General features: G+C 58.7%; 1 protein-coding gene and 1 long non-coding RNA gene across 2 annotated transcripts in view; one reads left to right on the forward strand and one right to left on the reverse strand.

Annotated features, from left to right (window-relative positions):
- Positions 1 to 24,034, forward strand: part of CSPG4 (chondroitin sulfate proteoglycan 4) — a 26,611-nt gene continuing 2,577 nt past the window's right edge. Inside the window, exons 1-9 of the mRNA XM_057412958.1 lie at positions 1 to 276; positions 12,507 to 12,670; positions 13,705 to 17,286; positions 17,575 to 18,054; positions 18,392 to 18,568; positions 21,978 to 22,176; positions 22,367 to 22,501; positions 22,652 to 22,806; positions 23,573 to 23,756. Coding sequence (XP_057268941.1) covers positions 189 to 276; positions 12,507 to 12,670; positions 13,705 to 17,286; positions 17,575 to 18,054; positions 18,392 to 18,568; positions 21,978 to 22,176; positions 22,367 to 22,501; positions 22,652 to 22,806; positions 23,573 to 23,756 — 5,164 coding nt within the window. The 5' untranslated portion in view covers positions 1 to 188. The remainder of the gene's footprint in view (positions 277 to 12,506; positions 12,671 to 13,704; positions 17,287 to 17,574; positions 18,055 to 18,391; positions 18,569 to 21,977; positions 22,177 to 22,366; positions 22,502 to 22,651; positions 22,807 to 23,572; positions 23,757 to 24,034) is intronic.
- Positions 23,506 to 24,034, reverse strand: part of LOC130601111 (uncharacterized) — a 7,483-nt gene continuing 6,954 nt past the window's right edge. The window contains exon 3 of the long non-coding RNA XR_008972591.1: positions 23,506 to 23,740. This is a non-coding gene — a long non-coding RNA (uncharacterized LOC130601111). The remainder of the gene's footprint in view (positions 23,741 to 24,034) is intronic.

Below are 24,034 nucleotides of genomic sequence, written 5' to 3' on the forward strand. Positions count from 1 at the left end.
GAAGAGATTGACTCTGTCATCTGAGCGAATTCCTCCTTCCTGAGTGGCGGCAGAAGTTACAGGGCCCTCCCTCAACTCCCTGCATTAAATATAGTAGTAGCTGCAGCCCTCGCCTGGAAGCGCTGGTGGGAGCACGGCTCTGTGCCGTGCCCGGAGCCCGAGCCGCTGCTCCAGCCCTGGGGGACACCATGGGTGCCCGAGGTGGCACTGCCACGCTGCTGCTGCTGCTGCTGGCCTGCCAGCCCCCGGCTGTCACCGCGGGACCCCCGGCCGGAGGTAAGCCCCGTCCCAGCGAGGGATGGAGGGGGGAGAAACCCAAGGGATAAGGCTTGGCTTCGGGAGGGATGGGGACCCAGCGGTGTGTGTGCAGGCTGTCCTCTCCCCGAGCTGTCGCCAAGCTGGCAGGAGCAGGGAGAGGGAGCTGCCCCGTTTCGGGTGCTGGGGCCAGGCTGTCCTGCGGGCAAAGCCGAAGGAGGGACCTGGGCTGCTCACCCACTGTGGCGATCAGGGTGCTGGGTACCTGATGCTGTGCCCAGGGGCACACACGAAGGTGGTGCTGGGTGGGATGGGGCTCGCTCCCTGCACGCATGCAGGAGCCGCAGGGTCTGCACCGTGAGCAGCCCAAGGGCGAAAGGCACCTTCCCAACCCCATGGGCACGGAGCATGGGCATGTCCTGCAGCCCCAGCGCGGAGAGCCAGCCCTCCCTGCCCATGTTTGGCCTTGCCACAGTAGCTCTCTGCAGGGCAGCCCCTCTCATCCAGGGTGGGATGAGTGGAAACACGGAGCCGGGCAGCATTTTCCAGGGCGTGCGGCACCTCCCGGCTCTGCTCCGTCCGTCTGCGCTGTGCACGGGGTGGCTGCACGCACGGGGCCAGGGAGCCCCGAGGGGTGCAGGATCACCCCTCACATGATGGGGCACCCCCAGGAGAAGGAGCCTGGTGTCACACGACAGGGGATGCTGGCTGCTGTGCTAGGACGGAGCTGGGCAGAGGGTTACTGCTGGGCAGGGAGCAGAGCGGGTGCTTTATATCTAGTTTATATCCAATTAGCCCAAGAAATGGCAAGGTTTGCCCACACAGTTCTTGGCACAGCAATGTGTCCTGCCTCAGCATCCCAACACCCATCCTGCATCCCACCCTGCACCTCCTCTGCACACCTTCTGCCTCCTGCTCCCTCTGTTGCTAGGGGATGCTCATACCTGTGATGTCTGAGTTTCAGCTGGCTCTGGCTGGTCGCATCCTGCTCAGGACAGGTCTGTGCCTTCACTTGACCCTCAAAGCTGCACTCTGGGTCTAACCAACCACTGACAGTGTGTTAGCAGCATCCACAGCTTCAGCAGTGGTGGGAATTGAAAAAGCACTTTTTCCCTAAGGCACCCCAAAACCACTATCACATCTCACCGAGCAGTTTCTCTTCCCAAACCTCCCTGTGGGTTCCAAACAGCAGTTTTGGAAAGCAGTTTCCAAAGGAATTACTGACCACCCCTGGGCTTTTGCTCCCCAGCCATCTTCTGCATCCAAGTCTGTGTCAGTGCAAGGAGGAGGATGAGGACAACCCCATAGCCTTGTGGGTCTCAGCACATGTAAGGTCCCTGCAGGTCCCGTGTTGTCCCTGCTCCCTCCACAGTGAGCAGGTGGCCTCCGGGACATGTTCCTTCCCTCCGGCCTTGTTCCTGCTGTTTTATTCCACACACTAAAATGATGATGCCTGGCAAGCTGTGTGGAAAAAAGCACCCCTATTGTTAGTGAACAGAGTGGTCTCCTTCATTCCTGACCTTTCCATCCCAGGCAGGGATTTCACCACACAGAGCCATTGCCTGCTCTGGTGTCCGGGATGTCCCCTAGGGCTCCTGGCATTCCCAAGCTCTTCCATGGTGAATGGGCTGCAGCAACCTCTGCCTAAAACCAGCACGTGGCTTTCATTGGTATCAGCCAAACCCCCTGAGCACAGCTCCAGGGATCAATGAAAGGGAAGTACCATAGGAAAGGGGGTTCGAGCTCATTTTCTGATGCTGGGGACTGTTTCTGCACCCAGCTGAACCAGATGTGCCAGCTGTGACCCTGGGCCTGGGTACCAGCTTCCTGCAGGCTTCTTCCCCATGGGAGCATCCCTGCTGAGACCACCAGTGCCCATGTTCTCATGGGCACTCCCATGTGAACGTGTTTGTGTTGTTTCCAAGCCCGGGTTCAGGGGCTTGGAAATGGAAAATTTTCAGCCCCACATGGGAAGAGTCATCGTGCACATCAACAAGTAGGAGATTGTATCAAAAAGAGAACAGCGCTCATAAAACTTGCCCTCTTGACACGCGAGTGTGAAGCTTTAGTAAACTGTTCTCAGGCAGCTTGCTTCTCCTCCGGTTCCCACCGAAGTCACCCACAGGCTGAGCTCCCCCTTCCCCAAAACCCCTCTCCCTGGGGGTTCGGAATGAGGAGGGATGCGGGGGGAAGAAGGAATTGTTGGATGCTTGGGGTCCCTATGAGGTGCATCCACCCTGAGCACCCAACGAGAGGGTGCCAAAAAGCCACTCCCAAGTGCTGGTTGGACACCTCAGCAGTGGTGACGGGGGTTCCAGGGAGGTGAGTGTGACCCCAGCTTGTCCATGTCTGCCCTGGGACCAGTGTGTACCCCAGGGTACCCAGCCAAGACCCCTCCTGCCTCCTCCAGGGTTATCAGCTCTTTTCCTCTCCACTTGGAAATCAAACTGATTTCACCAAAGTTTCTTTCCTGTGGATGGGTCGCATATTTTGAGGTCACAGCTCCAAGCAGCTGGAAAAGCTTCCAGCTGATGGGAAAGAACAGGAAAAAAGGCTAAAAAAGGGGGGAGAACACAAACTGGTATCGTGGGAATTGTCAAGAAATATTCTCGTCTCACTCTTATATTTAGCAACAGAGAGCTGTGGGCAAATATATAATACACACATTCCTCCAGGATCGCAGGACAGGGTTAAGACTGAGGAACTAAAGTCAGGTTGAAGGCTGGACCGTAACAGGGCCTGGGAGGCAGCAGCCAAATCCTGTCTGTGTGCCTAAATAAAGCTCAAAGCACAGACTGTTCGCAACAGGCCAACAGCCCAGCCTGGCTCCCAGGGGCTGCTCCCTCGGCCCTTTCCAGGTGCCGGGCTCTGGCTTGTGTCCTTTTTGGGAGACAAGCGTTAACATCACCCCAGCCTTCAGCTGGGGCAGTCCTAGAAACGCCTCAGCTCCTCTCTGTTCACTGCCCGGGCCTGTGAAGGTACTTTTAGACTGGAGCTGAGGAACAATTCCTTCCCCAGAGGGTGCTCAGGCATTGGAACAGGCTGCCCAGGGCAGGGCTGCAGTCACCGTCCCTGCAAGTGTTCACACACCGTGGAGATGAGGCCTCAGTGCCGTGGGTTAGTGGTGGCCTTGGAATGGTTGGACTGGATGAGCTTAAAGGGCTTTTCTAACCTGGTTGATTCCATGACACTGCACAGCCTGCTTTGCAAGCAGCCCCTTCACTGCCACCTACCTTCAAGCCTCCTGGAGTCACAGAGCAAGGAGGGTGCTCATCAGAGACCCCTCATTCCCAAACCAGCCCTTCCCTGAGCCATCTCCTAGTGCCCTGTGCTTGTTCGCGCATTGCCACGTTGCATGTGGATGGGATGCCCTGCAGAGCTGTTCTGGGGTCAATGTAACATCAAAACTGACGTCAAGAAAAACGTGTGATGAGCCGAGCTGTTGCAGTGGGAAAGGTCTTGCCTCCACCATGCTCATTTTACTTGTGAAGCCTGCAAATGGACCAAAGGCTTCTTGTTAATGTGCCACAATCAGAGAACCCCTTTGCCCTGATGGAAAGCCAAGGACCCCTTTGCAAAGCAGACCCACTTTGGGGCAGCTCTGGATTCTGCAAAGCCAGGCTTAAAAGCAGAGGAGGGGGACGGTTGCAGCTCTTCCCACCCCTGGGATGGGAGGATGCAGGTTTGCTGCCTGGTTGCTGCCCTTTAGCTGTCACTCATCCTCAGGACAGACCAAATAGGGCCCTGCGAGCATCGCCCTGCCAACCAGCAGCGAGGTGGGGTGACAGATGTTTATGCCCCGTGCCCTGGATCCCAGAGGGTGATAAATTCCCATTTTCCATCCCTCCTTCCCAGGGTGTGCCAGTCGTGCACGGCCCCGTGCAATACCTCTGGGAGCTGCCCTGCGCCCAACGGCTGCTCTTGGCTGCCTGACAGCCGGACAGCCAGCCAGTAGCAGACAGAAAGCATCTCGAGGAAGCAAAGGGTGCTGCCAGAACTTGATGGGAGTGGAGAAAGTCATGGGGCAAGCACGGTTTGGAGGTCCCATCATGTGCCTCCAAACCAAAGAGAGATAAAAGTCACCATCACTGTGACTCACTGGCCTTCGTGAGCTGTGAGTCAGCTTGGGACGGCCCCGTGAATCCCTGCTGCTTCTTTTGCCCAAATCTTGGCATTCTGGTGGTTGTTTTTCCTCTGTGGGCAGGCAGCGGAAAGCGGGAAAGGGAAGGGTGTTGGGGGCCAGAGCCCCCCGCTGCTTGTGGTGCCATACCCAGGCAGCTTAACTGATGCTCCCCATCTGCTACCATGGAATCATAGAATCACAGAATGGTTTGGGTTGGAAACGACCTTAAGATCATCCAGTTCCAACCCCCTGCCACAGGCAGGGGCACCTCACACTAGACCATGTCACCCAAGACCCCAGTGCTCTCCAGGGCACAGGCAAAATGCGTGGGGGGGTTCACCAGGAATTTCCCATTCCCTTTCCCAGCCTCTGGCTGGGCTTCGGTCGGGCTTCATCCCACAGCAATCCCTGGGCTCACCGGGGTCATTTCCTCTGGGAGCTGGGGAGGAGAGAGGGGAGTGCTGGCCCGAGGTGGATGTGGCTGAGAACAGGCCCGTGCCGTGCCCCACAGCCCTGGGAGGGGATGTGAGCACCCGCTTCCACACCCCCACAGCCCCCCGCGGCCGGCCGGAGCTGCCCCCCGCGCCAGGAATAGAGCAGGAGTTTGTTTGCTCTGTAAACAGCTCCCGGCGCTGGCTTCCCATCCATGGAAAAGCCAGGGGGACTGCGAGAGTGGGGAGGTGGGATGGGAGGGGACCGCCAAAGGGATGCGGAGCAGAGAGGGGAGAAGAAAAGAGAGAGAGAAGAGAGAAGAGAAGAGAAGAGAAGAAGAGAGAGAAGAGAGAGAAGAGAGAGAAGAGAAGAGAAGAGAAGAGAAGAGAAGAGAAGAGAAGAGAGAAGTGGAGAAGAGAAGAGAGAAGAGAAGAGAGAGAGAAAGAGAAGAGAAGAAGAGAAGAGAAGAGAAGAGAAGAGAAGAGAAGAGAAGAGAAGAGAAGAGAAGAGAAGAGAAGAGAAGAGAAAAGAAGAGAAGAGAGAAGAGCAGATTTCAGCTCTAGAAAGCAGGGGGGGAATACTCATTGTCTTTGCAGTTAGAACTGCCAGGCAGACAGTTCAGTATGTCACCCCAGATGAGCAAAAACTAGCCCCGCTCCACACTACAAACACCTCTCCCTGTCCATGGGGATGCGTTTCTTTGCCCCTCATAGCGCCCAGCATCACTAAAAGCCCATCCTGGCCATGGCCCTTGTAGCTGTGTGTATGGTGCTGTGGGGACTGCCCTGCCAGCTACAGCTACAGCTACAGCCAGATCACCCCAGTGAAAGCTCCTTCCCTACCCCTGAGGCCAGAGGTGGATGCAGGGATTAAATCCAGCAGAGCTCCAGCATCCCCCTCCATGCACTGCTCCATCCTTGCCCCCCTTTCCCTGACTTTGGCCAATAACCACCCCCCATCTTGGCATTCCAAGGGCTGTTTGACACAAGCAAGGTTGGGAAACATCCGAGCCTGGGCAGCTGGAGATGGGCCCCTCTCCAGCGGCGCTGTTTGTTGACAGCAGGAGAGGATCTCTCCGGTAACATCCAGCCATTCCAGGGATACTCTGTGCATCCCCTGGCCGAGCTCTGCCGGTCCCCTCGCCAGCTCCCAGGGAGGCTCCTTCCCTGCACTGGGGCTGGAGATGGGCTCGGGAATGGGCACCAGTCTGTGATGGGATTCAGGGATCTGCAAGTGAGGTGTGTGCCCTGGGCGCCCAGCGCTTCACCCAAGGTCCCCCTGCTCCTGCAGTGCTGGGCTGGCCAGGATTGTCCCCCCATGTGCCACCACAGGCCCTGTGAGCCCTTCCCAAGCATGGAGCCAGAGTAGGGAAAGCTGTGGGAGCTGGGATGTGAAGGGTGGAGCTGGAAAACCCACCAGCCAGTGAGTAGGGAGGGAGATGGCTTGGGAGAAAGAGAAAGAAAGAAAAGAGGAAAAAATAGAAGCAACCCCGACTGGGGTGGTTTGGAAACCACGTCCTCTGGGGCTGATACGATATTTCCAGGCTAACCTCTGGCAGCGGAAGCCTGACTCACACTGCAGGGGACGGTACAAAAGCCTCATTGAGCCTCCTGCTTCCCCAAATCCTCCCACTTTCTCTCTCCCCGCTTCGCTTCCCAGGGCAAAAACTCCAATCACTGCTTCCAGCTCAGGCTTATTCCTTATGTCCCTCCGGAGCCATTCAGGCACATGGCATTAAGAGCTCTCCATCCCTGCTCCTGCTCACGCCAGGCCTGGGGTGCAGCCGATGTGTGTCCGGGCCCGCAGCAATGCCAGGGATCAGCTCCTTGCACTCCCCTCCATGGCTCTGCATCTGGCTGAGCAGGAGAGAGCAGGAAATACCATCAGCTTATGGGCTGCTTGAATCATTGTAAAACCACGCTGGATAAGCAAGAGCTGGAGCTCTGGAGCTCCAGCCAAGCCTCCTGGACCCCGCTTTACGGCCTCCAGCTCCAGCAGCTCCTTCAGGCTGCTTTGTAAGCATGGGGAAGGCAGGCAGGAGCAGGCAGACACGTGAGGCTGAAAAGACATGGGGTAATAACAGCAGAACCCCTCCTAGGCAGCGCAGGATGAGCTGGGTCTATGTTTTCCCCTGACCTTCAAGTCCGTGGGCTGCAAAAAGGCCCTTTTCTTCCCCAGAGCTGTGAGGCAAAGGAAGGCGAGCGGGAGAGCATCTGGCAGGGGAACAGGGAGAGGAACTGGATTCATAAACACAGACGGAGGGTTTCAAAGCAGCACAGTGCAGCCAGAGGTAGGGGTGGAGGAGCTGCTTCGGGAGGCAGGAGCCAGCGGGATGGGATGGGGGCAAAGCAGAGCAGCCTGGACAACGGGCTCTGCTCCTGCACCCGAACCAAGGGTGATGGCCACGTCAAGCAGCCTGGTGCAGGGTGATGGGCTCTGGGTTTGTTGGCGATTGTCCCAGGAGCCGCTTTCCAGCAATCTCTGCTGGCCAGCACTCCTGGAAAGCATCAGCCCCGGCCCCGGGGAGCCCTGCTGCGAGGGAAGGCCAGGTGGAGGGTGGGAGGCGAGAGCCGGAGCTCTGGTTCCCATTGCCGGGGTTCCAGCAGCACGCACAGCCTTGGCTCCGGATGTGGGAGCTGCAGTCGCTGTCTGCAGTCATGCGGGATGAAGCCTGGAAGTGGGGATGGAGTGAAAAAGCCTCCTCCATGTAGGAGCGACCGCAGCAGGGGTGGAGCTGTGCTGATGACACCCACTTGTAAATGTGGGTCTGTACCCCACAGGCAGGTGAGCAGGGAGAGGCTTCTCCCTTGCTCTCCTGCTTTATCCCTGTTTTTCCCTGGGGCTCTGCCCCATCCCAAGGGCCTGAGCCTACCCTGGAGGAACCAGCCCTATGCTGCCTGTGGAGGGTCCTGCTAGCACGGGGGGCCTTGGATGCCATCACTGCAGCCCAAAAGCAGCTCATGTGTGACCAGTCTCCATTATGCTGCAGAGAGCCAGATGAGTGCTCAGCCTCTGTTCTGCACCCAGGCAGGTCTCTGGGAGCCCTGAAGGCAGCAGCAGACCCCCAGTTGTCCCTCCCTGGCACCCCCTCTTCCAAGCAAGGCCCCCGCCAAACCCCAAAGGCTGTGTTTGCCTTAGCCTGCCCTGCAAGCTGCTCATTTCCTTCCCTGGCCATAAATAAAACCACGTCGTAAAACGAAGGGAATGTGTAACATAAAGAAGCCTTTCTCAGTAAGATCCCTTCCTCCACCCTGTGCCGGGATGGGGGCACAGCCCAGCCCTGCCACCCCTCGGGATGCAGCCAAAGCATGGGGGAATGCAGGTCCTGTCAGGAGCCAGGCTGGGATTTAGGGAGGCTGAGGCTTGGGGACACCAATGGTGGAGGCAGGAGGACTGGTCCTACCCATCCTGACTGTGCTGGCAGAGCTCATACAGACACTGCTGGGGACCAGGAGGGGTTCACGCTGCCAAGCAGCATCCCCAGGGATGTGTGGGTGCCCTCAAGCCCCCCTGGTGTTTGCACGGGTGACACCACCTTATAAAGCCATTCAGCCAAGAGAACACCAACCCCAGACAACCCGGAGGGCCTGAAAACCAGCTCCCGGTGCTGCTGTGGAGGAGGAGCACAGCAGGCTGGGTGCCCCAGCTGCACCCCGTGCGAGGGGGGCTCAGCAGCACCACCGACACAGGGGCTGCTTGATGGCACGGGCAGGAAGGAAGGGCAGGAAGGGGGGCAGGAAGGGGAGCAGCCGCCGGGCTGGGCTGCCCTGGTGCCCGCACAAGCCCGGGGCTGTTCGGGCAACAAGGAGCCTTCATTCCCGGGCTGTTTTTCCACCAGCGGTGTGGCCGGGGCGGGACGCGGCTGCAGACACAGGGAGGCTTTCAGGGGGGGCCCGTGTGTTCGCACGGGGCTCTCCTGGCACCCGCACGGGTGATTAAAGAGCTGCTTGTAATGGATTCCAGTCCCCTCCCTGCAAACACACACCAGTGCTGGCCCCCACCTGCCCCACACCGCAGCCTCAATGGAGCCTTGTTGAGCGCCCGGCCCCTCCCCAGGCTGGGATTGCTCAGCTCCTTCCTCCTCGGCCTCAGCATCCTCCTCGGGAGTCTCTGCAGCACATTGAGGACTCCTCTGTGCCCCCCACACTGATATAGTTCCTAATGCACACCCCAAAATGCGTCCCACAGGCAGGGATGGGGATACCCCAAGGTGTGGTAGGAGCCTGTGGGTAAGGAAGGCATCCATCCACCAGCTCACATTTCCCACTGCGTACCCAGGAGACATCTCCCTGCTCCTACCCCTCCACATGTCCAGCACCAGTTCTCTCTGCAAGCCCTTGTGCTGAGCTTTGTGAGAGCTCTCCCTTCCCTGGGATGAGAGTTGGCTCCTCCGTCCTCCTACGTGCGGGGGAGCAGTTTGTGTGGTTTGTGTACCGAGATGTTAACTACATGGAGCAGAGCCCGGAGCAGCCCCATTGAGCCCCAGAACCCGGGACAGGCGGGGATCCCACCCCCTCCGCAGTGCTTCTCATCACCGGTTCTGCACCCGGAGCTGCCAGAGCCTGCGCACTCTGGGGCTGCCAAAAACCTCCCTGAACACCAAACACCAGCAGTTGGAGAGGCCGAACCCGCCGTGCTTCCAGCTGGAGGAGCAGGGGGCAATGGCCCAGCATCCCGGTCCCGACGCGTGGCCGGCGGCTGGGCAGGGTGCCGGGGCCTCGCACACAGCCCTTGCTTGCTCCCTGGCCCCGGGAGGAGCAGAGCACACGCAGGGCCCCACTCCCAGCCCCTCGCTCCCTGCTTCTGGCTCTTCTCCTGGGTGTTCTCAATGCAACCCCCCCCCAAACCCAAATGACAGCACAGCCTATAATCTGCTGGCTCCTGGCCGGCTGCTCGGAAACTGTGACGGAGGCCCCTCTCGTCTCGTCAACGCCTTTCCAAGGGCCTGGCAAGGCAGGGACAGCGATTTCCCGCGGGAATGGCAATTATTTTTAGCCAAGGCGAGTGGGACAGCCAGGGTGCCCACCCCAACCCACGGCCAGGACATGGAGAACATTGCTCCCATGGCGGGGGAGCTTGAGCATCTCCATCCAGGGATGAGGCTCAGCTTGGGGCACAACATAGCTATGGAGTGATCCCCTGGGAAAGGTGCTCTGGGGTCACAGGAGCGCATCAGCATGGGGTGATGCTGGGATGCTTGGCTGCTGTCAGCACACAGATAGGGCTGCATGCCTGGGGGGGGTTCCCTATGTTCTCTGTCCATGTCCAAATCAGAGCTGTGGGACGATGCACCCTGTGCCAAGGAGGCTCCTTCAGGGTGAAAGAAAACCCTCATTTGGGAAAGAAAAAAAAACCCAAATCCAGCAAGCCACATTTTCTGCATCTTTTGCAATGTGGAGGGTAAAGAGAGGGGAGAAGGAGGTGAAAAGCTGCGAGTCCCTTGTGAAAGAGAAATGCCACAGGTCAAGTGGTGTTCTCATCCTCATCCTGGCCAGGCTGCCGAGCAGAGGAGGAGAGCAGCAAAGCAGGAATTTGGGAAGACAAAGAGCAGTACTTCACACCACTGCTGCTGGAGAGAAACCCCAGGCAAGGTCCCCTCCTCCCTCCCCAGCAAACAGCACCACTCCCCTGGGCATCCCCACGTTCAGCAGCTCTTTGTTGGTAGTATTTGATGGGAAAAAGAGTGGAAAAACATCTCTGGCAGCTTCTGGAGAACGGAGGCGGGACACAATGTGCTGGCTGTGGCGCTGCTGCCCCTTGTCACACTGGAATGCTCCTCCAGCCCCAACACAAGCATCGCCGGGCTGGCAGTGACACTGGTGGTGGGTCCAGCCCTCGCCATGAGAGCAGCCGCTCGGTGCCCGTGCGAACAGCACGTGGTTTGGATTAGGGGAAGCCACAAAACCGAAACCCAGCGAGAGCCAGAGCACGGAGCACGCACGGGGGAACCTCGACAGGAGCCAGCACATAACGTACATGCAGCATCGCCGGGGAGCACAGGACATTGCACGCATGTGTGCACGCCCCGCCGGGGCACGAGTGCGCCTGCCCAGGCCTGGGCAAGGAAAGAGGAGGGGAAGAGTCCCTGTTGCGATGTGCCCAGCTCACTGAGCGCTGGGACAAGGTGGTGGTGAGAGCGGCACCCATCACCCTTGGCCACCGAGCAAGGTGTGCTGGGGCTGGGTGGCTTCGCAGGGACCCCTGGGAGGAGGGAGCAGGTCAGGAGAGGACAGAGCCCTGTGAAGAACAGCAAAGCTCTGAGTCACTGGGCTGAAGAAGACAAGGAAGGCAAAGTGCCCCGTGCCAGCAGCAGGAAATGAGCAGGCTTGAGCAAAGGGCTTGGTATTAAAACAAGATATTTCCATGGTTCCATGCTGCCATTTCTTCCCTGCCCACAGCGGGTGGGGTGACGGGCTCGCAACGCCCATGTTATTCTCATAATCCTCAGGAGAAGCAGCGGTGTCTTCTCTACAGCCAGCAGCAGGACATCACCTCGTGTGGTGCCTCTGCTCCTGAAGGGCTCAGGAGAGCATCCCCTACACAGGGTATGGCCCAAGAAAACGCACTGAGCCAAAGGAGAGGGCTCCAACTCTGCCCTGCCACACTGGCACCACACAAAGCTGGCTGTGGGGCCTCAAAGCCAGCTGTGGGTCTGCAGCAGGGTGGGTTTGATGACAAGTGAAGTACAGCGGGAAGGCTCCGCACACATAACCTGGAGCACAGCAGGCTCTGCAGCCTGTGACTCCATATGGTCTGAAAGCATGCCTGTTCTCCCCCCTCCTTGACATATCCTCCCCAGACGTTTACAGCTTACAGCTCTTGTTTATGCTGCGCCCTGCAAGCGTGGAGTTAACTTTGCCATGGGCTGCTCTGGAGCTAAGGCAGACACGTGCATTTAACATGTGTGCTATGCAAATGCATGCATGAGCCAGCTCTATGTTATAAAGCACTCTAAAATTAAGCCTTGCCACTCCCTGTGCTTTTAATTCTGCCCTCTCCTTCATGTGCCCTGTGACAGTCTTTCATTTCATGACCACATGCCATTGCGCTGAGTCCCTCCGAGGGTGATGTATACTGGGTGTTGAATGGGTTCCAGCAGCATATTCAGGCGCCCTGTCTGAGCAGAGGCTTCCCATCCACATATGGATCACAGGCACACGCATTTAGCCCTCCAGCACTGATGGAGCAGCCACCTTCAGCAGCGTTTGGATGATACAATAAATAATAGCCATCAAATCCCAGGCTGGTTGGAAGGGACCTTAGAGCTCACCCAGTGCCAACCCCCTGCCACGGGCAGGGACACTTTCCACTAGAGCAGGTTGCTGACAGCTGTGGCAGAAGTGGGAAAGACTCCTTAGGGTAACAGTTTGCCTCCTAACACTTGGGAACTCAGCCACATGCAAGGAGAAAGGCTCCTCTATAGAGCTCCATGGGCAAGAACCACCACCTCTGCCTCAGCACCCAGCCCCTGGAAAACTCTTCCTTTAGGAAAAGCAGGAATGTTTCCCTGAGGGTCTGCCCAGGCTGCAGTCACAGCACCCTGTCACAGGGGAAACGGGGAAGGACTGATGGGTGCGCTTGGGAGGCTCCAGGCTCAGCACTGATGGGTGTGCTTGGCTCCAGGCTCAGCACCCACACAGCAGGGCTGGCAGAGGGTGTCCTTCCCTGCCTCACCCGCTCTCCCTTCTCTCCCCAGCCTCTTTCTTTGGGGATGGCTTCGTGGAGATGCCGCTGGCGGATGCATCGCGCACGGTGCGGCTGCGCCTGCAGCTCTACACCAGCCAGCGGAACGGGCTGCTCTTCCTGGCTGCCGGGCAGCCAGACCACCTCCTGCTCCAGCTGCGGGACGGCACCCTGCAGGTCAGCACCCACCGGGCTGGGGTCTGTGGGGCTCCATCCAGGGTGAGGATGGAGGGGCAGCACCTGGAAGCAGCAGCCCATGGGGCCAGATGCAAGCATGGGCTGCCAAGACCCCTGCCAGGGGATGCTGAGCTCAAGAGTGAACACAGGCTTGGGACTGTCAGAGACATAGGGTGCAGCTGGGGAAGCTCTTCATCACTACATAGAGTGGTGCTGGGGAGCATCATGGAGACACCCAGACACCGGCACCCCATGGTCAGACATGGTGCATAGCACCCCTGGGGTGCAAGGGGTTAGTGAAGAGAAGGGATGAGATGAGAGAGGTCTCCCCTGTGCTACCACAAGCCAGATGGAGCTAGGACATGGGAAGGGATGAGGGCAGAAGAACAAAATTCACTTTTGTGGTTATGGTGATGGCATTCACCATGAAGGAAAAGAGCAGGGAGCACCCGAAAAGCACATCCTGCCTCTGTGCAGCACAAGCTGGGCCACCAACCACATCTAAACCAAAGCAGGACGGCAAGCGAGCAGCTGGCCGGAGGTCTCCCTAATGCAGACCACGTGTCTCAGAGGCCACCAGCTAACCCTCTGCTTCAGCAGGCTCCAGGCTGCTGCCTGTGGGGAGCAAAGCCTGTTATTTCCCTGCCCATTGCCAGGGGAAGCAGCAGCCCAGGTTGCAGGGAGGGAGGCTAGCAGGCAGGATGGAGCAGGGAAGGAGTGAGCATCTGGCAGATGTGCGGAGAGGAGATGCCCAGCTGTGGGACCGGGAGATAGAGGAACACCGGGAAATAACCACAAGACTTGGGAATGAGTGAAAAGGAGGGCAATTCAGAGAATGGGACAGAGAGGGCATGAACAGAGGGAGGATGAGGGGCAGTATGCCTAGAGGTGGAGGAGAGCAGGGCACAGAGCAGCAAACAGAGGGACCAAACCACTTGTGCGTGCCCAGGCAGGGGTCCGTGCTCCAGCAGGGATTTGAGGTAGATGCAGAGGTGTCCCCTTGCTTGCACTGAGCACTGTGTCCTTCCCTGCAGGCCAGGCTGCGGCTGGGCTCGGAGGAGGTGATGCTGCAGTCCCCAGCAGAGCTGCAGCTCAATAACCTGGCAGTGCACGACGTGGAGCTGCTGCTGGAGGACGGCAGGATGACGCTGACCATCGACGGCCTCTTCAACAGCTCCATGGACGTGGCAGGGCCCGCACGGGAGCTGGACATCCAGCACGGCCTCTTCGCCGGGGGGACAGGCAGCCTTGACCTGCCGTACCTCACCGAGGCCAGCGCGCCCTTCCGAGGTTGCCTCCACTTGGTGACATTCAACGGCCTGGATGTGCTCTCCCCTCTGTCCTCAGATGGCAGCTCCAAGATCTTCCACCAGGTCCAGGAAGGCTGCAGCACACAGTTCTCTGCAGAGCCCGAGGAGCCCTTTGGGTTCCCAGGGCCACGCTCCTACGTTGCGTTTCCCACGTGGGAAGCGAGGGAGGAAGCAACCATTGAGTTTGTGATAACAACCAGTATCACCCAGGCACCTCTCATCTACCACGCAGGGCTGGAGAATGACTTCTTCTACCTGGAGATCTCCAACGGGCGCCTGAGGGGATTTGTGGAGAAGGGGAATGGCATCATTGTCCTGCACAACAACGTCTTCATCAGTGATGAGCAGCAGCACTACGTCAAAGTCCACACAGACATCCACAAGTTTGAGATACTGATAGATTACTACGCCTCATCCACCTCCAACAGGGGTATCAACAACTACCTGGACCTTCAGGGGAACCTCTTCATCGGAGGTATGAATGAAAAAGCTCTGCAAAGGCTGAGAGAGCATCATCTTGCTTTCATCTCGGTGTGGACCATGACCAACAGCTCCTTCGTTGGCTGCTTGGAGGACCTGCGGATAAACCTGCAAAGGAGGAGTCTGCAAGATGCCGTGATCACAAGGGACATCACATTAGGCTGTGAAAAACAGGACCACTACTGGGAATACGATGAGGTGTACGAGCAGGATGAGGCACCCACCTCCCCACCTCCAGATGTCTGGTCAGGAGCTCCAGGGCTGGTGGCGGAGCCGTGCCGGCCGGACAACAGCTTCCCACCCGCCTTTGCCAACATCAGCAGGCTGCTGCACGTCAGCCCCCTCATCGTCTCCGAGGGGGGCACGGCCTATCTGGAGTGGAAACATGCCCAGCCAACAGTGGACTTGAGCCTTGCGAACATCCGCCAGTCCCAGATCCTCTTTAGCATCACCAACGACCCAAGGCACGGCCAGCTGGAGCTCGACATTCCTGGGTCCAGGAGCAGGAGGAAGTTCACCTTGTTGGACATTGTGAATCGGAAGGTCAGATACATCCACGATGGCTCCGAGGGGCCCATGGACCAGCTGATGCTGGAGGTGACGGTGACAGCCCAGCAAGGGGTCCCGGAGTGCTTGCGGCAGGGGCAGATGTACCTGCTGCCCATCATGATCAACCCCATCAATGATGCCCCACAGGTGATCTTCCCCCATGGGAACCACATGACAATGCTGAAACACACGCGGAAGCAACTGACCACGGACATCCTGCAGGTCCTAGACGATGACACATCCTGCGATGACCTGGAATTCCAGCTGCATGGTGGCCAGCAGATGGAGGAGGGTTATGTGGAGTACGACTTTCATCCTGGAGTGCCCATCGAAGAGTTCTCCTGCAGGGACCTGGAAGCAGGCAACGTAGTCTACGTGCATCAGAGCGGGACAAACTCACAGCTCACCTTGCAGGTGAGTGATGGCACAGTCCCGAGCCCCATTGCTACCCTGAGCATCCTCGCCATTGACCCCGACATCCACCTGCACAACAACACCGGTCTCTCCATCTCCCAAGGAGAAGCTGCACGCATTACCACAGCCAACCTGTCAGTGGAGACAAACGCAGTGCAACAACGGGTGGCCATCCTCTATGTCCTCACAGAACCCCTAAGGTATGGGGAGGTCCAGAAGCAAGGGAGCATGGGAGGGGAATGGAAAAAAGTTGAGTCTTTCCACCAGCAAGACCTGGAGCAAGGGCGCATCCAGTATTTTAGCACAGACCCAGAGCACAGGCTGGAAGATAGTGTGGAAAAGCTGAGATTCAAAGTCCAGGTGGGGCAGAAGGTGCTGGAAAACAACACCTTTCTCATAAGGATTAAAAGAGCCGCTATTAAGATGAAGACCATGGTCCCCCTCCAGATGAAAAACAAATGGCACAGAAATATCACCACTAAGGAGCTGGAGGCAGTGTTGGAAGATCCAAACTCCACCCCAGTCCCCTTCCACTACGTGATAATCCAGGCTCCCAAGAAGGGAAACCTGGAGCTGCTTGGCAACAGGCTCACTGAAGGCTTTGGATTTACCCAAGACGACCTGCAGAGAAGCCACCTGAGCTACAGCGTGACCATCAGGAACTCTCAGCAAGCCGAGGACACCTTCCAGTTCCGTGTGCGTGCGGGTGAGCAGCACTCTCCTGTCTATACCTACACCATCAGCATTGGTGGGGACCCCGATGCACCAGCCCTGACCAACGTCCTCCTGACTGTGCCGGAAGGTGGGCAAGCGGTCATCTCCAAGGACCACCTGTTTGTACAGAGCATGAATAGCATGGACTACCTCTATGAAGTGATTGAGGGGCCGGCGCACGGGAGGCTGGCCTGGGCCGCATCCCATGGCTGGGCCTCCAAGGAGGAGATCACGGAGTTCACCAACGACGACATCCTCCAGCGCAGGCTGCTGTACCAACACGATGACTCCGAGACGCTGGAGGACGACATCCCCTTCGTAGCGACCAGGCAGGGCGAGGGCAGCTCTGAGCCCGAGGCAGAGGAGGTGAGAGGTGTTTTCAGGGTCTCCATCCAACCCGTCAATGACCACACTCCGGTTCAGGTGGTGAATAAGGTATTCAATGTGGTGCGCAACGGGCAGCACCTACTGACGACAGATGACATCGCCTTCACTGACAAGGACTCTGGCTTCTCCGACACGCAGCTGGTGCTGGCGAGGAAGGACATTCTCTTCGGCAGCATTGTGTCCGCTGATGACAGAAGCCACCAGGTCTACCGGTTCACACAAGATGACTTGAGGAAGAAGAAGATCCTGTTTGTCCATTCAGGGGCTGACCGGGGCTGGATCCAGCTGCAGGTCTCAGATGGTCTCCATCAAACCACGGCCCTCCTGGAAGTACAGGCATCAGAGCCCTACATCAGAATAGTCAACAACACCGGTCTGGTCATCCACCAAGGCAGCCGTGGGAGCATCGATTCCTCTGTCCTCAGCCTGGAGACCAACATGGACATCAGGTCAGATGAAGAGATACGGTTCCTGATAACCACCCCCCCGAGGTGGGGGACTGTGCTGAGAGGGGAGCAGCCGGTCATGGCCTTCTCCCAGAGGGACCTGCTAGCAGGAGAGATCTCCTACCGCCACAACGGGAGCAGGAACACGCGGGATGAGCTCCAGTTCACTGTAGAAGTGAATGAGGTGGCAGTGGAGGACACGCTGGCCATCAGCGTGTTCTTGGACACCCATCCCAGCCCCCTGCACATAGTCAACCACAAGGAGATCCACACCTTCCAGGGGGAAGGAGCTGGGATCAAGGAGGAACACTTACTGGTGAGTATCCCCCTCTCTAGTCATTCCCCAAGCATGCATCACTTCCCTGGCCACCAAACCAGGAGAGCCACCCATGGGACTCCACTACTCCCATCTGCCCAGCGCAAATGACTTGTCGGGCTTTGCCATGGGGTAGATGGGGGCTCTGGCATCACATGAGTGACAAGGTGACTCTTGCAGCTTATCCCACAGCAAAGCCTTAGGGTATTGCACAGCAGTGGGGCTGTGGGGCAGTCCAGGCTTGTAGGCACCAGCCTCACACTGACATTATCTCCCCCACACTCCCAGGTGACCCATGAAGAGATCCCTCCCCAGGACATAGTCTACCTGGTGAGAAGCCCCCCAACCTCTGGCTTCCTGGCAATGCTTCAGCACAGCCAAGACTCAAACGAGCAGCCCAGCCTGGACCCCATCCAGTCCTTCACCCAGGAGGACATCAACAGCGGCAGAGTCCTCTACCTCCATTCCAAGCCCCAGGAGGAGCGTGACCAGTTTGTGGTGGACATCACAGCCAGCAGTGCGGACCCTCTGGAAGGGGTGGTGGTGAGCCTGGCCGTGCTCCCCATCACCGTCCCATTGGATGTCCGCAACATCACGGTGCCAGGAGGCGGCTCTGCCACCCTCTCCACGGGCATCCTCAACATCCCCAACCCCTACTACACGGCTCTGGGTGTGGAGTTCATGGTACTCGAGCCGCCCCGGTTCGGCATCCTCCTGAACAGCGAGCGGTCCATGGGTGCTGGGCTGCACAGCTTCACCTGGAGAGAGGTAGAGCATCAAGGGTGGCCCTTGCCTACCACGCTGCTTTCCCAGGGAGGTTGGGAACATCCCAGGGTGGGCTCCAGCCCTCAGCAGCTCTGAGAGAATGGGAAAGGGTCCTCTCCCCATCCAAGATATCTGCCCTTGGGATGGAGGGGTTTGGGGTGAGGGGCATGTATCATGCCCGATGGTGTGTTCAAATGTCCTGGGGATACAGGGTGGGGATGCAGGCAGAGCACCCGCACCGGGATGCCCCGGAGCGACTGGTAGGTGCGCACCTTGCTCCCTCCTCCCAGGCTGGGTGCGCAGGTCCCCTCCCCATGGGTCACCAGCCCCTGCCCCACAGGTGGAACGGCAGCAGATCCAGTACCGGCAGCACGGCCCCGGCGCCAGGACAGACAGCTTCACCCTGCTGGCCAACGCCTCCGAGGTGGATCGGCAGAGCCAGCCCAGAACCGTCTTCATCACCATCCTGCCCCGAGGCTCCAAGGGGCCCCGGCTCAGGGTCAACGCCGGCCTGCAGGTAAGATGCCACGGGGATGGGCGGGCAGCCGCCCCGCGATGCTTAGCTCCAGGACACCGGGGGTGGGGGGGTGTCAGCCCCTCATGGGGACCTGACAGGACCCCCTACTCCAAGCCTGGTCACGCACCTCTGGCAAATGGAGCACAGCAGAGCCGGGACGCGGATCACAGGCGGGCGATGGGCTCCGGGGGACGGGGGCAGTTTCCCGGCCGGGGGAGGCGCTGCAGGAGGCGGAGACCGGCTCCGCCGGCCCCGCTCCTTCCGCCCGGTCGATGCTGCAAGCGGCCGCAAGATGGGAGCATCGCCCTGCAGCAGCTGCGTGCCACGGCGGCAGGCAGCGGCCCCCCGCCGCCTCTTCGCGGAGCAGCCTGCCCCAGGGCCCGCTCCATCAGCGCAGAGTGGGAATGCCCCATTGTGTAGGCACCTTTCACACCCCTCTTGATACCCATCTCGGTGAAGGCAGAAGCAAATAGGTCTCACTAGCTGCTAGAGTCCTCTCTTCTGCTTCAAGCACCTGCTGCCCCATTAAGGGTCACTAATTGCAAATTGCAGCAAAGAAATTAGTAGCAAATAGGAGTGCCACCCCCCCAGGCTATCCTCACCCAGCCCAAGTTTTCCCAAGCTGCCTGGAGAGAATGCTGCTCCTTCCATCACAATCACCATGGCCAGATCCTTGCAGTGACTTTGGGAAGGTGTCTGGGAGCCTGGGCTCTGGAAAAGATCATAGAAACATAGAATTGTTTAGGTTGGAAAAGATCCTTAAGATCATCAGGTCCAGCCGTTGCCCAGCACTGCCAAGGCCACCACTAACCCACGGCACTGAGGCCTCATCTCCACGGTGTGTGAGCACTTGCAGGGACAGTGACTGCAGCCCTGCCCTGGGCAGCCTGTTCCAATGCCTGAGCACCCTCTGGGGAAGGAATTGTTCCTCAGCTCCATCTAAACCTGCCCCGGTGCAGCTTGAGGCCGGTTCCTCTTGTCCCTTGGGAGCAGAGCCCAGCCCCTCCTGGCTCCATCCTCCTGTCAGGCAGTTGTAGAGATGTTCCAAGGGAAGGGGACAGGCAAGGAGAGGGACTCAGGGCTGCCAGCAAAATTTGGGGTACCCCATCCACAGCCAGCCCCTGCTCTAGGCCTGCCTCAGTTACACTCCCCAGCCTAGGAAGCTCGGGCCCTCCCCAGCCAATCCCTTTTATAATGCAAGGAGTGCTCCAGGATCTGTCCCAGCTGTGCACAAATCCTGCACTCCCATAGAGACTGGTTAACCCATTAGCTGCTGAATCCATGGTGGCCCCATCCCTGCTCCAGAGGCTACAAAGCTCCTCTCTGCTGGCTCACTTGCTCTGGCAGGTTGGAGGGAGGCGGCAGAGCGGCTCTGGCCCCTGTGCCATCCATTAGACACAGAGCTGGTACTGTGTGAGAGGAGGAGAAGAAGGAAGCTCCTTCCCTGCCTTATTTTTAGCCAGCCCATTATTAGCCCAGTGATTGCAAGGCACTCAGGGAAGCACGTCCTTCCCTCCCAGCCACCATGCTATAAAAAGGGTGAAGAGAAAGAAAAAGCTCCCAGAATAAACCCTGAGTTTGTTCCATGTGCCTTTCCATCGGGATCCCCCCCCGGCCCTGGGAGGGGTAACCTCAGCAGCCCGCAGGAGGGGCTCTGGAGCTGGGAAAAGCTCCCTGCTCCCAGCGGGAGCAATGCTAAAGCAACCCAAGGCTCAGGAGGGGCCCGGCCCTGCTGTGTTTGTGCTGTGGCGAGAGATGACTTCAGCGTTTAAAGGTCAGGCCGGGTCCAGGAGAGAGGGATTGCACAAAGCTTCCCTCTGCTGCTTGTGCCGGCCAGCGCCGGGATGCAGAGTCCATGCAGGGATGAGGAGACAGCAGGCAGGGTTCAGACCTCAAAGCAGAGCCCTTTGGAAGGGACCAGGCAGCTTGGCCTCAAGCAGCTTCTTGGGTTGCAGCAGGAGAAAGGGTGGCAGGATGCCACCAAGAGAGAGGCTTCCAGTGCTGCACCAGCGCACACGGGCACGCTCCGGGCGCTGCTCCGCTGCCTCTCCTGGAGAACAGAGGCGACACAGAGGCTGAGCAAACATAATGGGAGCAGGAACCACGCAGGAGGCTTTAATAATTCAGAGGACGGGGAGCATGGCGAGGTGGCTCAGCCCCGGTGGTGCGGGCTCTGAGCCACCGTGTCCCAGTGAGCAGTGATGCCCGGTGCTGCCAGTCCCCCCCGCCTACAATCGCCTCTCCAGGCTTTGACCACAGGGAGTTTTCCTTGGCACCGAGCCCCGGCTGTGGTAGCAATTCCAAAGGGCACTGAAGTGACCTGGCTGTGGAGAAGGAGCAGCCTGAAACTTGGGTGCACACACAGCACAGCAGCAGCACCCACTGCCGCGTGTGTCCAGCAGTGCTTCCCCCGCCCCATCCCTCCCAAGCTGTGTTTTCCAGCCTGCCTCCCGCCATCCCATGGGGGCTTCCAAGGGATTTCATTTCACTGCCGGCACCCACACCCACTCAAGCAATGCTTTGGATTAGGCCAGCTGAAAGCAGCAGAGAAGAGCTCATCACAGCCAGCTGAGCAGCAGAGCCAGTGCTGGGGTGTTGTCCTGTGGGCTTGCGGGATGCGGGCCAGGGGCGCGATGCTGCGGGATGCAGCACATCCTGCCCCCCCGCCCTGCATGCGCTGCAGGAAGGCTCAGTCCATGCAGCCCATGTTTTCTGGGCGTCCTGAGAGTGAAAGGCAGCTCTGGGGTGTGCAAAGGATTAGGAGCAGGGAAAACTGCCTCCAGCTGGAGATGGGAGATGCTGGGGCTTTGGGGTGGCAGCATCCCCAGGGCCTGGGAGAAGCGGCCCTGGGAAGCTTCACAGTGGCCCTGAGCTCGGCTGCATGCTTGTCATTCCTGCAGGGTTTGCTGGGGCGGCTGGTGGCCTCGCTGCAGCCTTGGGAGAGCACAGCGGGATGGGTGCTTTGCTGGGAGCATGAGCTGGGAAAAACATCCAGCCTGGGAGAGATAGGGCTGTGGTCATCATGCACCCAGGGAGCGAGTTCAGGGTTCAGTGACCCCGCTAAAAGCCCTTTCCCTGCAGAGCAATGGGGAGCAATGTGTCAAAGGCACAGGACCGTGCCTTCTTCCATTCCCAGTGCTTGGGAAAACTGAGGCACACAGGGGCGAGCCCTCCCCATTGCCCTCCTGCACACACTGTGCAGATGCATGGACCATGGTGGCAAACCTGGCAGCGGTGCAGGGTGACAGAGGCATCCCCCAGCACACAGACAAGGCATCCCTGTGGGCCGGGATGTGCTCAGGCACCCAGTGAAGCTCTCTGAGCTGGGACGGGGTCTGGAGCTGGCCGGGGAAGAGGGGAGAAGTGCTGGGAGCATCACAGGGGTTTACAGCCTCTCCCTATCCCCCAGCTGCGGGAAGGTGCCACAGCTGCCATCAGCCCCTATGTGCTGAGCGCCGAGGATGAGGACTCTCCACCGGAGGAGGTGATCTACTCCATCCAGCCCCCCGCCAATGGGAAGGTGGTGCTGAGGTCGGCGCCCGGTGCTGAGGTCCGGCGCTTCACCCAGGCCCAGATTAACAACGGCCTCATCCTCTTCACACACCAAGGTAGGACAGTGCTGAGGTGCCCTGGCCCCCTGCATCAGCCCGAGGGAGGTGGTGACAGCACTGGAGGGGAGCTGTGCCACCAAGGCGGATGCTAACCCCATCACTCAGCACACTGATCCAAGCCACGCCAGGTTAATGGGGGCTGCAGCCTTCTCTGCCCCCCAGAATACTCAGTGAATGCTTTCTGCAGGGCAACTGGATGGGGGATTCGCCTTCGACCTGTGGGATGGCGAGAACCTGTCTCCTGGGCACTTCTTCCTCATCAGGGCCCAGAGAGAGCCCCTCATCAGCCTGGCCAAGAAGCAGAGCCTCACCGTGTGCCCAGGTGGGTACAGGAGTGTTCCCCATCCTTCTGGTTGGATGGCGGACCCTTGCACCAGCCCCTGCCTGAGCACTGTGGGGAGATGCCCACAGCAGAGGCTGCAGGCAAGAGGCGAGGCCATGGGTTGAAATCCATCCTGGACATGTTTTCCAGGTGCCCTGCAGCCCATCACCAGCCAGAACCTGCAGGCAGTGAGCAACAGCCCCGCCAGCTCCACCGCTCTGTACTACAGCATCGAGCAAGCCCCGCGCCTGGGCAGGCTCAGCACTGCCCAGGGGGAGGAAATCAGGAACTTCACCCAAGCCCAGGTGAGCTTTCCCTGTCCCCAGCATCCCAAGGCACAGCCCTGCATCACCCCACGGGTGCCAGCCCGGCCCATTACCACCAAGGGCACCTGATCCCTGGAGGAGGCAGAGCTGGGCTGCAGCTGCATCACGGCTTTCCCAGCTCTACCAAGGGCTGCTAAGAGGGATTAAGAGCTGCTGCCCCAGCACCGGTTTTATCACGGCCACCAGCCTCGGATTTAGTGCTGGGAGAGGCTCAGGGAGTTATAATCCCCTTTCCTTAGCTCCCTCCCTGCTGCAGACTAGCTGTGCTGGCTGCTGCTGCAGGTGAGAGCAGAGTGCAATGCTTTCACCTCTGCTCTGAGCTTTGTCCCACAGGGACAGGCTTTACAGGGCATGGCAAAGGGCTCATTGCTAGACCATCACTCAGAAGCACGCAGGTTTGCCCACCCTGGTGCTGTGCTTGCCTGGCCCTTCTGCTGAGCCTCAGTTTCCCCCGCTGCTGGGCAGAAGCATCCTGGCAGGGAGGCACAGTGACTTCTGGATGGTGGCATCCATACCAGTGCTGGTGATGATTCCCATTTCTTACTTAACCCGTGCTTGGGTGCTCCTTCCTGGAGCCGAGATGATTGCCCAGGGTGCGCACATTGGCTCTGGCACAGCATCACCAGCTCCTCGATCCCCAGTGCCACAGTGCCCATCACACCAGCGATGAAACAAATGCACTGTTTTCCACATGGGTCTGTATTTTACCCTTCAGCAGAGCTCATGGGGTTTTCTTTGTTTCTAGGTGGACAGCAGGTTGATTTTCTACCAGCACGAGATGCCAGAGAAGCCCTTCTGGCTGGCTCAGGATGCCATCCGCTTCCGTGTGGTGGCTCCTACGACCATCTCCGATTCCTTCATCCTCCTCGTGCTGATCTCCTTCGAGGCAAAGTGTCCCCAGCGCTCAACCCAGCTATGGAGAAACAAAGGTAAAGAAGGAAAGGAGAAGTTAGGGACAAATGAGCTCTCCTGCAGCTGGGATTGTGCAAACTTTAGGACAGCTTGTTTGCATGTAGACGCTGCTGTGCCATTTCCCATGGCAAAACAAGCATGAGCTTTGCATCAAGCAATATCTAAACCTGCATCCGTCCTTTCACTGGCTCTCTGAACAACTCCTTCCTGCATCATCTCTCCAAACTAAGTCCCAGTGATTCTCATGCCTCTCAATTTCTTTGCAATCCTCCTTTCTCTGCTCTAACTTGCTCTC

This window comes from Pezoporus wallicus, unplaced genomic scaffold (assembly GCF_028554395.1).
Source record: "Pezoporus wallicus isolate ANWC-B61680 ecotype Strahan unplaced genomic scaffold, APGP_CSIRO_Pwel_v1 contig_13283, whole genome shotgun sequence".
NCBI classification, from domain to species: Eukaryota; Metazoa; Chordata; class Aves; order Psittaciformes; family Psittacidae; genus Pezoporus; species Pezoporus wallicus.